This window comes from Cervus elaphus, chromosome 26, assembly GCF_910594005.1.
Source record: "Cervus elaphus chromosome 26, mCerEla1.1, whole genome shotgun sequence".
Classification (NCBI taxonomy): domain Eukaryota; kingdom Metazoa; phylum Chordata; class Mammalia; order Artiodactyla; family Cervidae; genus Cervus; species Cervus elaphus.
This window is the reverse complement of record NC_057840.1, coordinates 27526346-27542425: the sequence shown is the minus strand read 5'-3', so window position 1 is coordinate 27542425 and position 16080 is coordinate 27526346. Positions and strand designations below refer to the sequence as shown.

At 40.8% G+C, this 16080-nt stretch overlaps 1 protein-coding gene across 4 annotated transcripts in view; it reads right to left on the bottom strand.

The window, feature by feature from the left end:
* PHACTR2 (phosphatase and actin regulator 2) overlaps window positions 1-16080 on the bottom strand; it is a 291523-nt gene that overhangs the window by 203592 nt on the left and 71851 nt on the right. Inside the window, exon 1 of one of the 4 annotated variants that reach the window (XM_043887983.1) lies at window positions 11962-12096. The exons of the other annotated variants lie outside the window; for them this stretch is intronic. Within the exon in view, the coding sequence (XP_043743918.1) occupies window positions 11962-11974 (13 nt within the window). The 5' untranslated portion in view covers window positions 11975-12096. Of the gene's footprint in view, window positions 1-11961; window positions 12097-16080 lie in introns of those variants that run through there. 4 annotated transcript variants of the gene reach the window in all.

Genomic DNA, 16080 nt, shown 5'->3' with positions numbered 1-16080 from the left:
AATTAATTCATGGTTTCTATGTAAGTAGGAACACACAATACAAGACACACCTCAGGCTTTATTTCAGCCAGTTTATTCCTTTGCCCTCTTATTGAACATGTATCTTCCTTCAGACGCTCCACTTGGGGATTAACTTATGAAGAAGACAGCCCTGTCTTTTGGCGCGTGTGGCCTGGTCCAAAGGGTAGACACCCAGAGCAGCATGGTAGCATACCCGGCACATGTGAGAAGGCGGGGGAGAGTGTTCATGGCAATAGAGAAAAGAGAAAACTCATTCTATCCTGAGAAATTGCAGAAGGATCCACAGAGGTGGGGACAATGGGGTTGGGACTTATTCAACAAGGAGGTTTTGCAAACTGGTGAGGGGGTGGCCATGATGGGGGTTCCACACAGAAGGATCAGCATGTTTAATGATGTGTGTTTTGGGGGCATGTGGAAAAGTACAGGGTGGCCAGACTACAGTCTGTGAGAGTGAGGCGGGTGGGGAGAAGAGGCAGGAGGCGGAGCACGAGGGGCCGTGAGTTGGGGGGATATCAGGAACATGGTGCAGGGTGACATCACAGGCAGAACCGGGATGGGGGCCCCTTGGAGCCTCCAATACTAGATGCTTCATTTGCCAAAAAAAAAAAAAAAATACTCAGAGCTTAAAACCCTCTGCCATACTTTTTCAAGTGACCCTCATGACCATATGAGATAATTAAATCCAATATCATAAGAGATGATTTTAATGAATTTTGTTGTTTCCCTTAAGAGTTCTATAATAAGCTTTGTGTAAAAAGCACCACTTATTAACCAAAATACTCAGAGAAGCAAATTACTGAATCAGCTCCATGCTTTAATATTTAAGGTCATGGTCAGTTCAGAATGATCTGAAACTCACTCTGGTGTGTTTGTGTGTGCATGTTTGGAGGGGGGACTCAGGTGGACAGGACCTATTTCTCTATGACTAAAAAGCAGGATGCCTCTGGTGACTGGTGAGTCACATAATACTGCAATCAGAGCATAGGTGTCTAATAGTGGCTCTGACCCAGCCACTCAGCACAGATACACAGCTGCTGCTGCTGCTAAGTCAGTTCAGTCGTGTCCGACTCTGTGACCCCAGAGACGGCAGCCCACCAGGCTCCCCCGTCCCTGGGATTCTCCAGGCAAGAACACTGGAGTGGGTTGCCATTTCCTTCTCCAATGCATGAAGGTGAAAAGTGAAAGTGAAGTCGCTCAGTTGTGTCCGACTCTTAGCGACCCCATGGGCTGCAGCCCACCAGGCTCCTCCGTCCATGGGATTTTCCAGGCAAGAGTACTGGAGTGGGAGATACACAGCTAGGGATGGTTAAATCTTAGCTGTGCTCTTTGGGGTCTAATAATATACCTTTTCTATTAGATAAAACTTGACAAGGGATGTTTAACATCTCTTAATAGTTAAAACTCACATGTAAAGTCTCACCAGAGAACATTTCGGCTGCTCTGGTGAATCGTTACTCAATATTTAATTTCCTAGGGAGACACTGGAGAAGGAAAGAAGCTTCCCAATTAGGAAGACTGTCCACACCGCCTTCTTTGATCAGGTCCACACACTCCCAAAGGACGGATTATAGAAAGCCAGGACTCAGCTTGCTGCGCTCCTCCCCTGCTGTGTCTCCCAGAAGCAGACCTTTGCCTCTTCTGCCCTTATCTTTCAGCTGCTTCCTAGGAGGCCTCTTCACCTGGCCAGCCTCACAGTTCACCCGGAAACAGATAATTCGCAAGCACAAATCCTCAGCTAGACGGGCCTACTCTTTGTAGGAAGAAAGAGGGAGGTGAGGAACAAGAAGAGGGGAAGAGAGGGGAAGGGGGTGAAGAGCTGGCTGCGGACTTCTGCAAGGTAGCAATTTCTATGAATAGATGTCTGTAACAGTCATTCTCATCTGGTTGCCCATTAGAATAGCCTGAGGAGCTTTTAAACAAATCCCAGTATCCAGACTCCACTCCAGGGATGTGATCGAATTTGCCCAAGGTGGGGCCCAGCGATGGATATACTTTATGAGCTCTCCAGGCACTTCTACTGGATGGCCGCAGTTGAGAACTCTAATTCTTTAACTCTTTGGAGGACACAACAATGTCCATGATGTGTCAGCTGCCGTTAAAGATGCTTAAAGACTGGGAAGAAAAGCCTGAAATGGGGGGTCATCTCAGAGAGACTACCAAGAGGTACAAAATTGTGAGGTGAGTTCTTTTAGTGCTCCAAGGAAAGGCAGGGCCTCGAGACCTGCCGGGAAGACACACTGAAGGTGGGATGTGTGCTGGGCCTTGAAACAAGAGCTGGGTTTTCCTCAGGTTCTCTCTCCTCATCCCCACAGCCACACCACAGTCTAGACCCTTCTCAACGGATTTCACTTTTAGGGGGTTTCCTTTCTTGCTTGTCTCCTGTCTGTCCTGCCCAGGGTTATGCCTTGAAATCAGTCCTGTCTCACCGCTGTTCGGTGTTCGGTCTCTCAGTCGTGTCTAGCTCTTTGCAACCCCATTGACTACAGCACGCCAGGCTTCCCTGTCCACTATCTCCCTCTGTTTCACCAAGACTCTACCCAAAACTTACTGGTAGAATAAAAGCCAAGCCTGCTTGGCTTTTCCTGCTAGGCCTGAGGCCCCTTTATGAACTTCACAGCACTCGTCCCAACCCAAGCATTTTATCTATTGCTTCTTAACTTCTGCTTTCTCTGCTAGAATGAATTCCCATGATGAGAAGCTCTGTTTCATTCATTCGTACTCACATGGACTGTCACAGGGCCTGGCATAGAGTGAGTGACCAGGAAATATTTCCTGGATGTAAGGAAATAAGAGTAACAGAGGAACTTCCCTGGCAGTCTAGTGGCCAAGACTTCACCGTCCAATGCGTGGGGTGTGGGTTCAATCCCTGGTCGGGCAACTAAGGTCCCACATGCCATAGGGGTATGGGCCATAATTAGGAAACAAAAACGAAAAGAGTGACTGAATGGGAGGAGGAACAGCTATTCAAGGTGGGGAGAACAAAGGTAAGAAAAGGGAACATGCCCGTGTGTTTGTGTCTGCAGAAGAGAGAGTAGGACAGCCCAAGGGGAACAGAGGGTACTTCAGAAATGATTAGCAAATCACGTACTGTCCGATAGGTCCTTATAGCGACAGATGTCAAGGCTTGAACTTCATACCTGTTAAGGTGTAAAAACTGCCCCAGGACTGAATGATCCAGGACGAGAAGAGGAAATCATGTTTCTAAAGCACCAAAAGTAGTGAGACATAATTTTAGTTACTGTATATAATCAGAAGATTAAATATTTGGAAAAAATAGGCTTATGTGAGGAAATTCAAACTAGTTTTGGGGAGATAGATAACTGGATGTTAGAGAATTATCTTCTATTAAGCTATTATTCAGAGCTACTTATCAAAACGCTGCAGATACTTTATATCAAACAGTAGGAAAACCTGCCAGTCTCTTTGAAACTATGGCTTCTCTTGACATATATATTAAAATTGAAATAAAGGAGAGTTTTATTTCCCAGCACATTTTTTCAAATCTTATAGTGGCTCACAGGGAAGTATAGAATTTGAAAAGAATTAATGTGATGTAAGATCTTGTTGTGCACAGGTGTAAAAAGAGATGTAACCACGGCTATTCTGTGACCTTCTCTCTAACCACTAGTTCACTGAAAGAAAATGAAAGGGTTGAATTCCCCAGTTGTCCAGAATAATGTCTCTGCACTTTATTTAAATACCACTTAAAAATTATTTCATGCCACTTTTCATAATTTCTGTTAATGATCCTAATATTAGCACATTCTTCAAGTGAAAATTTTGAATACCTTTTTCATAGTGCTAACAAATTTCACTGGTGGACTCTATCAAAGAGCATTCTATTTTACAAATTGTCATAACTGTCTGAATGTTTATTAAAAAAACCACTTCAACTATCTTTTTTCTTACCCATGTACTGACTTTTGGAAAAGGGAATGGCAACCCACTCCAGAATTCTTGCCTGGAGAATTCCATGGACAGAGGAGCCTGGCGGACTACAGTCCATGGGGTCGCAAGAGTTGGACACAACTGAGTGATTAATACACACACACACACACACACACACACTGACTTTTACCAAATAAAGTGTATAGGCAGAAGATCATCTTTGACCTTGGTATTTAAAAAAGAATTTCCTTTTGGAAAAATTGCCCTGCACTTATTAAATGATGGGGCTTCTCAGGTGGTGCAGAATCCACCTGCCAATCCAGGAGAAGCAGAAGACTTAGGTTCAACCCCTGGGAAGATTCCCTGGAGCAGGAAATGGCAACCCACTCCAGTATTCTTGCCTGGAGAATTCCATAGACAGAGAAACCTGGCGGGCTACAGGCCATGGGGTCACAAAGAGTCGGACACTGAACATACACAATTAAATGACATTTGACTTATTTTTTAAATATTTATCATGTGCATACTGCATCCCAGGTATTGTACTTGATGCTATGGAAGACACAAAATGAAGAATTCTCACTCTCAAAGCAAAATGACAGCATGCATACTGCTAATGAATAATGCTAAATGACAGCATGAATTTTGCTAATGTCAAAAAGGGTTGGACTTGGGTTTATAAATCAACTATTTATTGAGTGAACTCTTATTTAGTCTTGGTTTCCTCATGTATAACTTGGAGAAAATAACATTTACTTACAACCAGATTGCAAGAATTAATGATAACAGTTCAGTTCAGTCACTCAGTCGTGTCCAACTCCTTGCAACTCCATGACTGCAGAACGCCAGGCCTCCCTGTCCATCACCAACACCCAGAGCTTGCTCAAACTCATGTCCATCGACATGCCAGTGATGCCATCCAACCATCTCATCCTCTGCCCTCCCCTGTCCCTCCTGCCTTCAGTCTTTCCCAGCATCAGGGTCTTTTCCAAAGAGTCAGTTCTTCACATCAAGTGGCCAAAGTATTGGAGTTTCAGCTTCAGCACCAGTCCTTCCAATGAATATTCAGGACTGATTTCCTTTAGGACTGACTGGTTTGATCTCCTTGCAGTCCAAGGGACTCTCAAGCATCTTCTCTAACACCACAGCTCAAATTAATTATATAACCTATATAAAATAATTAAGTTGGTGCCTACAACACAATAGGCATTTAAAAAAAGTAAGCTCCCTTCCTTTGAAGACATTTGACATTTAGTTAAATGGGATTTGCCTTTGTTATATATGTTCTTGATATCTGACTTATAAAGCAGAACTCTGAAATTAACTTTTTACATATAAAATCCCCATCATCAATCTTTAATAATTCATGTGAAATGTTAGTTTGGATAAATAAAATCTGCACATTGCTCCTAATCTCATAGATGTAATTGAATCCCACTCATTTCCAAAATAGGTTTGAGTCCTAGCTCCCTTTCCTTCCTTATTTCATCTGATAGTGATGTTAACGAGCAGAGAAGTGCCCCAAAGCCTAGAAACAAGGAACAAGAAGAGAAATCCTGGACAGAGCTGACTCAAATATTTAATTTCTAAAGAATCAAGCATCGATATTTATACAAGTGAATAGTTTGCTAGTTCCTTCAAATGACTTCTATATTGGGAAACTGGAAGTTGAGAAAAATTCAGTTAAGAATAAGATAATTGACAGCAAAAATGAGAATGAAGGAAATTTAACAGTGACCCTCAAATCTGAGTTATACACTTTGCAACTAGGCATCCCCAGGAGAACCTATAGTTAATACAACTGAGAAATGCTGCCATTTGTATTCCATCTCGGGAATTCACAATATATAATAGCACAGGCTAGAATTTACATGTCCATTTTACTAGCATGTTTAAAAATCTGCTTAACATTGTTAAACTCAGCAATTCCCAAAACTGTCCAAATACTAAATTCTGTGTTTCTGCATGTGGTTGTGAGCACAGGAAGGGGAAGGGGTGAGACTTTATTAATATTCTGTGGAATTAATAAGCAATGTCATATAATTTAGAAAATGTTAGATTATTGATTTCTCCTGTCTGCCACCAAAATGTATCCTTGCTGGTTCTTTGTGTCTTTTCTTCACCCAAGAAAACCATTTGATGAGAATTCCTGTTTTATCTTATAGATATAGAAATATTAGAATTTGTTTTGCCTTTGGAAAGATGAGTGGTTGCAAAGGAAACAAACTCTCAGAACTAATATCAGTGATCTGAAAAACAAAAAACTAAAACAAAACCCAAAACTTTGTTTTAGAAACAGAGACTTTGTTCTGCTTCTGCCAAGAAACTCTTAAACCAAGTCTGCCAGTTCATTCTTGAGAGGCCAAAGTTATTGTACAATTAGAGTTAAAAACTACTAAAATGACTCTTTTAGAGTACTTTTATGTTTTAACACAAATCTATTTTTCCATTTGGCATTTTTGTTTTAAAGGACAGGAATTTCTATAATAATATTGGCATTTTGCAAACAGATGTTCCAAAAAGCAGATTACTTATATTTTAATCTCTCCCTTAGAAATAAGTCTTTATATGAATCCTGGGTGCTCTTAGAAATATTTATTTGATAAACTATGAAATGCTAAATAGCACCATAAATCATGATAAATTCAAAGGAAAATGCTATAAGTTTTATAGCTAATAAAATGTTCAATCAGATGGTAAAGAATCTGCCTGCAATGCAGAAGACCCAGCGTCAATCCTTGGGTTGGGAAGATCCTCTGCAGAAGGGAATGGCCACCCACTCCAGTATTCTTGCCTGGAAAATTCCATGGACAGGGGAGCCTGGAGGGCTACAGTTCATGGGGTAGCAAAGAGTAGGACACGACTGAGCAACTGACACTTAAATCAAGAGCATTTCAGAGAAGAAGAATGAATTTCTTTTTTAATTAAAAAGGAAATATGTTCTATTTTTTATTGTTTGTTCCCCTACATCAAGGTTGATAATCAAAGAATCTACTCACAAGTACATATATAAGTGCATATTATATTGTGCTATGCTTAGTCGCTCAGTCGTGTCTGACTCTTTGTGATCCCATGGACTGTAGCCTGCCAAGCTCCTCTGTCCATGAGGATTTTCCAGGCAAGAATACTGGAGTGGGTTGCCATGCCCTACTCCAAAGGATGTTCCCAACCCAGTGATCAAACCCAGGTCTCCCGCATTGCAGGCAGATTCTTTACCATCTAAGCCACCAGGGAAGCCCAAGAATACTGGAGTGGGTAAGCCTCACCCTTCTCCAGGGGATCTTTCCAACCCAGGAATTGAACCGGGGCCTCCTGCCTTATAGTTGGATTCTTCACCAGCTGAGCTACCAGGGAAGCACATATATTGCATCATATATATGCAAATATATGCATACATAATATGTAGATATATATATGTATATAACATTGTATTTCTAAAAAGTGTCATGGTTAACAGAATTATAAATACTAAGACAAGACATCATTAAAGCAGGGGATTAGAGGGGAAAGTTTTAATTGCACCAGATAGTTTTCAAACAGCCAAATGTCCTAGAAAGCATTCATCTTAAAACAAATTAATTCACATAAATATTTGCTCCATTAGGTAACCTGCATCACCTTCTTCCATTCTTCAGGAACTTAGTGATAACAGGCTGAGTGTGAAGGTAAATTCTCCTACGGAAGTTTTGAACCAGTTAGAAATGAAATGTCTTTGTGCCTACATTTTCTTATATAACAGCCTGGCCTTTACCTAAATTATTTCAGTGCTTAGGGGTATGTTTCTCTGGGCCTGGTCTTATCTCCATCTGTGTTGAAAAGATTTTCGAGAAGCATTTGAAAATCTCCTTTTTCTCTACTATACCACAGGGTCTCCCACAAGGTGTGTGGAGAAAAAACAGGAAAGCATTAGTTGCTCTCGGGTTCACTAGGCTGAACTAAACAAAGCATATGCAAAATAGAAAAGATTTTAAATTGGCAGTAAAAAACAAGCAAATAATCCTGCATTATCTCAAATCCACGCTTAGTAAGGAATTATGAATGTGTGTATGTGTATATATACCTTTGATTGTATTAAAAAGTCATCATAAAAAAAATAAAAAATAAAAAGTCATCATAAACAGTTACTAAGACTAGTGATTCACACAGAGGTGTTTCAAACCCAACAATTTCGAGATGGAACTCATTATTTTTCCCTTAAAATTCCTCTTGTGTTCCTGCAGTACAGAACTATGGCTTAGTTTCTCAAAACTAGAATCCTCAGAGATTTTCTAGTTCTGCCTGCCCTATCCACTCATCACACTCTACTGATCTGTACCCAGGCCATCCCTCAATCCCACCCCCATGGCACCACCCACATCAATTTCCAATCACACTCTTGGGACAGCCACCCGACTGGCCTCTGCTACAACTGCCGCTTTTCCACACCACCACTGCGCTGCTAGAGCCGCTCTACTAGAGCATTTATTTGTTCATCAAGCAGCCCTGCTTCAGTTTTTCTGATGGTTCTTTCAACAGCCAACATGCATTCAACATTGCCGTAATCCAGCCATTGTTAACAAAACCTTTACATGTGTTACCTTATTTTTCTTCATGACAATCCTATGTGATGGACACAATTATTATTGGCACTTACAGATGAGCAAATCAATGCACACAGAATTTATTTAGCTTGTTCATGGTCACTGGGAGAGCAGACGGCAGAACCAACGTCCATCTCAGATTATCAGACACTCTTGACGGCTCCATTATAAACCTTCCTTCAATCTGGTTCCCAAACAACCCTCCAGTCTTTTTTGCAAGGAGATCATAGACTATGAACCTCTCACATTCAGGGACTGTACATCAAGGATCAAAGCCCTTCAGCCACTGAACAGGACGTAAGATGAGGGCTTAGGGCTCTCGGCCACCTGCCCTCCAAACGAGTGTGCCTCTTTCGACACACATGGTCACAGAAATATCTCGATTCCAAGCAAGGAAAAATTAGTTCACACGTGCTGCAGAACTTCTTATACTACTCTGCCCCCGCAGAATGCAGAATCAGATTTCAAGCCATTGCTTTTCAGAGGTTAATCACACACGACTAATCAGCTTTGCCTCAGCATCTCTCTCCACAACTCATTCATTCATTCATGACAGTCATTTGATGAAGCCCAGGCAGAGAGGAAGCCAAGGAACACAAGTGCAGGGACAGAGCAATGTGGACTGAAGATGTGATCACAGGCTTGTTTTTATAAAAACGACCATCCATCTGAGTTGTTACAGAATTTACATGAAGAGATAGTCATATGAAAAGGAAAAAAAGAAGAAAAGGTTAGATATTGTTAAGGCTGCCCTGACATATTCCACATACACTGTTTGATAAATATTTTATTGTTATTCCAGGAAAAGCTTTTAAAGGAATACATAAGCCAGCAATTATGGGGAAGGGATGTCTCCTTCTCAGAGATAGTAGGAATGTCAGTTCTTGCTGCTGAGGAGAGGGTGAACACACTCACCCCTGGCAGACTTGCTGAAATGAACATTTATTCATCGAAAGAGCCAGAAGTCCCAGGCAGCCATCCTTTCATATTTGTTAATTATAGAAAAAAAAAAACACACAAATATCTCTAATGCAGCCTCTGTGTGATCTGAATAAATCAGAGGCACTCAGCTCATGTGTAGTAATTGTTGCGCTTTTTTTCTAACAATTATCCAAATCCCAACACAGAAAAAGCCTTTCTGGAAGAAAGCCTGACTCCTTAGAGCTGACGGTCCAATCGACAGGACTGGTGTTCAGCTCTTAACTGCTGGCCTCTGTAATCAGGGCCTGAACCCATCTCTGATGGGAAAAATTTAGGCAGACAACATCATTATCTTGTTTAAATTAAATGGGAGAAATTGCAGTATTCCAAGTTAATTGGGTATTTTGGTATGATGTTAAAGATATTTTGAGGGTTTTTTCTTTTTGGCCGCTTACCAGTACCATCTCAAATGCCTTCCTTATAGTCAATACAATTTATTGAAAGGGGGTGTGTGTGTGTGCGAGAGAGAGAAATGAATGTTCACATTGCCCTCCTATAAGACAGGCTGCTTACATCATCGTGAAATTACCAAGAAAAGTGATCAGTAGCAGCCAGTTCACCATTATAAGAAAGAAGTTATTTCTGAAATATTTAAAAAATGTTACTTAAAATCCTGTTATTCCACTCATAGGTATACATATCCAAATCTGAGATTCCACCTAAAATTTGAAATGATATAGAAATTGCTGCTTTAAAAGCCACTTGACACAGTGCATAAATATTCTTAAACGTGTCAGGAGCAGAGGTAGTTTATGAATGGCATTTAAAACCATAATGAAGTATAAAATTGTGACAACACTTATCCTCCTACGCTATGGTTAGCCAAAAAGTAAATCATAACCTTTAGCAAATTTTTAAACCTACAAAAAGTCTGCTACAGTAGTTTCTTTCTTTTTCGTAAATGGCCTTTAAATAAATATATGAGTCAGTTAAGAAAACATTTGCTTGAATTAAAGTGATAATTCTGCCAGGACATCAGTATAATTAATTGTGGGTGGCAGGAGTTTTAAACGAGGTTAAATTAGGGATTTTGGTTTATTTATTTATTTTTTACTCACTCTCCTGCTGTAACTAGAAAAGCTCTTGGTTGATCTTGAAATTGTGACTTGTCGTGGAATATCATATCTATATGCTTTTACGATAAGCACTATGGCAAATTTTTTTCATGATCAAGATGGGGGAAGAATGCATACGCACCAACCCAGGCTCTTCCTCACTGCTACTACTACTATTACTACCACTACTACACACACACACACACACACACACACACACGGGCGCGCGCGCGCACACACACACGCACACACACACACACGCACACACACGCACACACACACGCGCACACACACCCTAATATGTGTTTCTTTCACAACCCTCAATGTTCATCCCAAATAATGTAGTGTCCCAATTTATTGCCATGCTTTCCATGTCAAATACAAAATTATCTTAGTCACAGAGTTTTACTCCTGGTAAGTGATTTCACAAAAGACCTCAAAACACTCTGTCTTCAAAATTTCTGCTTGTCTGCAATACCTGCGCCAAGCCCTGAAACAGCTACATTTCATAAACAAACATGTTTTCCAAAAAAATGGGGGGGTGTCTTACTGTGTACAATGTGTCTTACATGGTGTATTATTCTCTTAGCAGAGCCGACCGCATCTCAGGAGCTATAGGCGTTGCTGTAAAACGGCCACCAGCAGAGGAACTGAACTAATACCCTTCAGGAGGCAGAGGATCCATAACACAGTTGGGAGAATTCTGCCTTAAGTATCAGTAACCCTGAAATAGGAAGTAATCCCATAGTGTCTATCATCTAAAAGTTCAATATAGCAAAGGCAAGAGAAAAAGTTCTGTCTGAGAAGCAGTTTTATGCTAACCACTTAATTGGCATTAGAATACTTCTGAAGTCATGCATGTCTAGCTGTCAAGTAAAGACGTTAAAAACCAACACATTATTAAAAGGTGCGTGATGCTTGTACTCTGAATTCAAAATATCGGACGATCCTGAGACATTTCCTACATTGCATCTAACATGAAGACTAAGCATCGGACACAAGAATTCTTCTGCTGTGACGCTCTACATCTTGTAACAGTGAAAAAACATTTTTGTTCGGCTCATTAACACCATCTACCTTTTTTGCCCCCACCTCCTGCCCTTAGTACTAGTTTTATCATTCACTACATGCCCTTTTCACCCACTGTTCTGAGCACAAAAGAATCAAATAGCACACAAGCCTGCAGCCGAAATAGCAGTGCAGTCTTCCAAAAGGTGAATGTGGAATTACAATCCGCGTTCCCAATTCCTGAACTTGAAAGCAAACACTAATTGCCTTGTGGACAATGCAGCAGGGTTAACGCATTGTATAGGTCCCGGTCTTGAACCTTTCAGGGCAGAATAAGACCCCCAAATAGGCAAACCTTCCTCAGCAAAGGATGGAGACAGCAAACGAGCCCCAGAGGCTGTGAAGAAGGACATGCTTGCTTTACCTACCGGCATTGTCCATGTCTCAGGCGGGACGAGCTCTGGAGCCTGGCAGCTAGGAAGCCCGGCTCCGCTCCTGGCTAACGAAGCACCCTGCCCTTCTGCTGCTGATCAGTCCTTGCTGGCACACAGACCACACTTCATGCACTGTCTGCTGGAGACACCGCCAGGAAATTTATATCTCCAAGGATGACAAACAGCCATTAGCTCCATTACGGGCTGATTAAGAGCGACCCAGCCTATCAAGTAGGGACTTGAATCCACTGGGGTTTTCACCTCTGTTCCAAGCAAGGGAGGGAAAAAAAAAAAAATCACTGCAATGTGGAGTGTATTGCACATTTCTGAAAAGCAGTGTACATGCTACGCAGAGCACAGTGCTTTTCCAAAAGATGCTAAAGCAAACGTGAATAGGAAGGGGCACAGATAATTAAAAGGTAAAAAGAAATCTTTAAAAAAAATGCAATAAATTATCCTTCGTGGGGGACTACTCTAAACATGGTCCAGCCTTTATCACTGACATCACTGGATGACTGGGCAACTTTTCCATTTAGAATTTTAAAGTTTATTTTCGGTTATTGTTGCTGTTGGGGGTGGGCAAGGAACAGCAGATCCAGCATTCTAAAATAAAGGCTATCTGTAATACTTCTGCTCTGCATACGTGCTAATAAGGTAAGTATTTTCATTTCATCTTGGTTATGTTTTCGTGTTCCTATTTCCGGTCAGAATTTCTGCCCACCTGTGTTAACAGAGAAATTCAAAGGGATCTCCCTAAATGTCACTAACAACAGAAGAAATAATTGTCAAAAGATGCCAGGGGAATCCTACAGTCTGTTACAATCTGTAGCCATCAAAGTAATAGAAATTTGATGATCAAGAAAAATGCAGTTACTAACACAAGAAAGTCCATCTCATTCCTTTTCTTTAATTTGGCTACATAAAGATGACCCTCAAAGCCACCAGGCACGGCACTGCTTCCTCCAGGGTCAAGGCCTAAAACGGACGGAGTGTTGAAGCAATCACGGCCATGCCCTGCGGCTGTTATATTAGAATCTGGGGAGAGCACAATTCTGTTTACTGTATTTTCTCAGCTATAGGAAAAAACTAGAATGGCCTCATTTAACCTATGAAACAATGACTCCATAGTATAGTAAGGCTCTACAGGTTTTTTATTTTCACAAGTCTTCAAAAAGCAGTTGGAGTGTTATCAAACCCCCGGTATTGTTAAATTTTAAAAAGCAATTCATTTATTTAGTATTTCTTGATGCCACTAGAATTCCTAGCAACAAACAAGCTGCAAATTATTTACAATCTGGGCTTCTATTTCCACAGTTTCTAAGTATTTTTGTTTTTAATGTCACCAAACTTACTTATAGATTTGAGGTTTCTGTACTGTTTAGGCGATATACTTCATTTGTGATAGAACATATATTTGCCTCAAAGAAAAGCTGCATTTCTCAGTGATTTTGCCCTGAGATTTTTATCCCCTTTATTTTAATTCTGTCACACTAATTGGAGGATATATCACTAGATTAATTTCAGAAAACCATTCTTCATATGTTTTTGAAAATTGCTTTGATCCCAGAAGACTCAAATCACTGTGGCTTCCATAACTCATCTACCTGCCCTGATTAAGACTGTCAACTATCCAGAATGAGTGTTGTCTGTAGAAAATCTAGGGCAAACTAACCATTAAAAAAAGAAGAAGAGTTAGGGAAATACAAAAGCTAAATGAGAGAGAAGGTATATTACGAAGTTTGAGATTTTGGTAAGGAATAGCTCAGAAGTGTCATCTATTCGTCATGTATGCTAACTGATAGGAATATATTCATATTAACTCTCAGGCTTCCCTGGTGGCCCAGTGGTAAAGAAGCTGCCTGCAATGCAAAAGATGTGGGTTCAATCCCTTGATCGGGAATATCCCCTGGGGCAGGAAATGGCAACCCACTCCTGTATTCTTGCCTGGGCATTCTTGCATGGACAGAGAAACCTGGAGGGCTGCAGTCCATGGGGTCACAAAGGAGTGGGAGACAACTTAGGAACCAAACAACAACAATGTATAAACATATAAGTATGTACAACCTAATCACTTTGCTATATACCCAACACTAGCACAACACGATAACTCAACTGTACTTCATCGAAAAATAAATTTTTTTTAAAGTTTGTTTTGTTGGTTATTTGAAAAACACTTTTTCTTGTAAACACTGATTAGGTTCCAAGAACAGACTATTAAACTCTGTTTAGCTTATAATGTGGTTTACATAAGATCCCACAATCTCTTATACACAATGATAAAGTCCAGAAAGCTCTGAAAATCTTAATTTTTTTTAAAGTTTGGCTCCAAAATGCATTTGGGGTCACAACTGACTGGTCTATTTAAAAACTTCACAAACCCCACTTAGAGTGAATAACATATTTTGCTTCAGAAAATTTAATGTTACAGGTATGGCAATCTGTCCAGACTCTGCTGGGGATGATATATAATATATAACATACGTTATATTCATTCTCCTACCTTTTTAAAATGTAAAAATTTTGAATTCAGAAACACACCTGATTCCAAGGGTTTCAGATGAGGAACTATGGTCCTTCACTACATTTTTGCAATTTAAAATAGTAGAAAATAACCTTTTCTACTATTTTACTCCAGGATCATCTTCCTTATTTAGGAGCTCACAATCTCCCTCCCTCACCTGCTAAGTGCTTGATCCTCTCTAACTACTGATGTCATAAGAGATAAACAAGGGACAAGCAACATAGAAAGATGTCAAGAAATAATGAAACTAACATTGCGTGACTATTAAGAATCAGGCCAATAGGGAAGTCTGGGGGAATACATGTGTACATATGGCTGAGTCTCTTTGCTATCCACCTGAAACTATCATGATATTGTTAACCAGCTATACGCCAATATAAAATAAAAAATTAAAACCGAAAACAAACAAAACAAAAAAACCAATCAGGCCATTTAAAAACTGCACCAATTGCTAACGACTCATCAGCTTCAGGTATCCCTGCTCTTGCCATCAGTACACAACTTCCCTGACCCAGAATCAGAAGATGCCAGCATAACAATGGAAAAGCACGGTGAATGGAACGTTTTCCTCAAGCTCCAGAGAGAACCCAGTCACTCCACTCATTTAATTCAGACCCACAAATAATATGCTCTAGTTGGGAAACGCCCGAATACAAAGCAGGCCCTTTCTAATGGTCCTGAAGATACTGTATGGCATAGTAGCAGCATCAAAAGGAGTAACGCTATACATCAGGTTTTAAGATAGATTTAGTTCCTGTTTTTATTAACTGTCCCATTGTCTCTATTCCTCAGCTTTCTTAGCATCAGACTCATTTGTTTGAGGCCAATGGTAATCTGGAGTACCTGCATCCAAAAAAAAAAAAACCAACAACAAACCCCACCGTCCTTGCTCTCCCACTTGCAGAAAGAAGGTTATAGCCTACCCGCAGGGTTTTCTAAGAACTGTTTGCCTGAGATGGGTTGGGAGGTGTTTGTGACCCAGGCCTGGACAGCCGAGGTAGCAGGAGCAAGGCCACCAATGGTGTCCAGCACCTTCAAATGTATTGCCAAGCACCTGGTGATCACCTGGCTAGTATCACATCTTTGGCAAGAAAACAGAACAAGCTTCCCTGGTGGCTCAGTGGTAAAGAATCCACCTGCCGATGCTGGAGACATGAGTTCAGTCCCTGGCCTGGGAAGATCCCACAAGCCATGGAACAATGAAGTCCATGTGCCACCGCTCTGAGCTGGTGCAGAGTCAGAGCTCCATAGCAGGAAAAGCCGCCACAAAGAGAAGCCTGCATACCACAACTAGAGAAAAGCCTGTCCAGCAACAGAGGCCCAGCACAGCCAAAAATAAATAAATACAATTGTTTTAAAACCAGACAAAACTCTATTAGCATCTCTCTGTTTCCATTTCAAAGCTGTCTTGGCTTGCCAGAGAAGTTCTCTTTATTTGAAATTATTTCTTCACCTGTCACCCAGTTTTATTGAGATATCATTGATAAAGCACTTAGTTTACGATGTACAGCATAATGCTACACTGTGCTTATTCGCTCAGTCATGTCCAACTCTTTGCAACACCCCATGAACTGTAGCCCACCAGGCTCCTC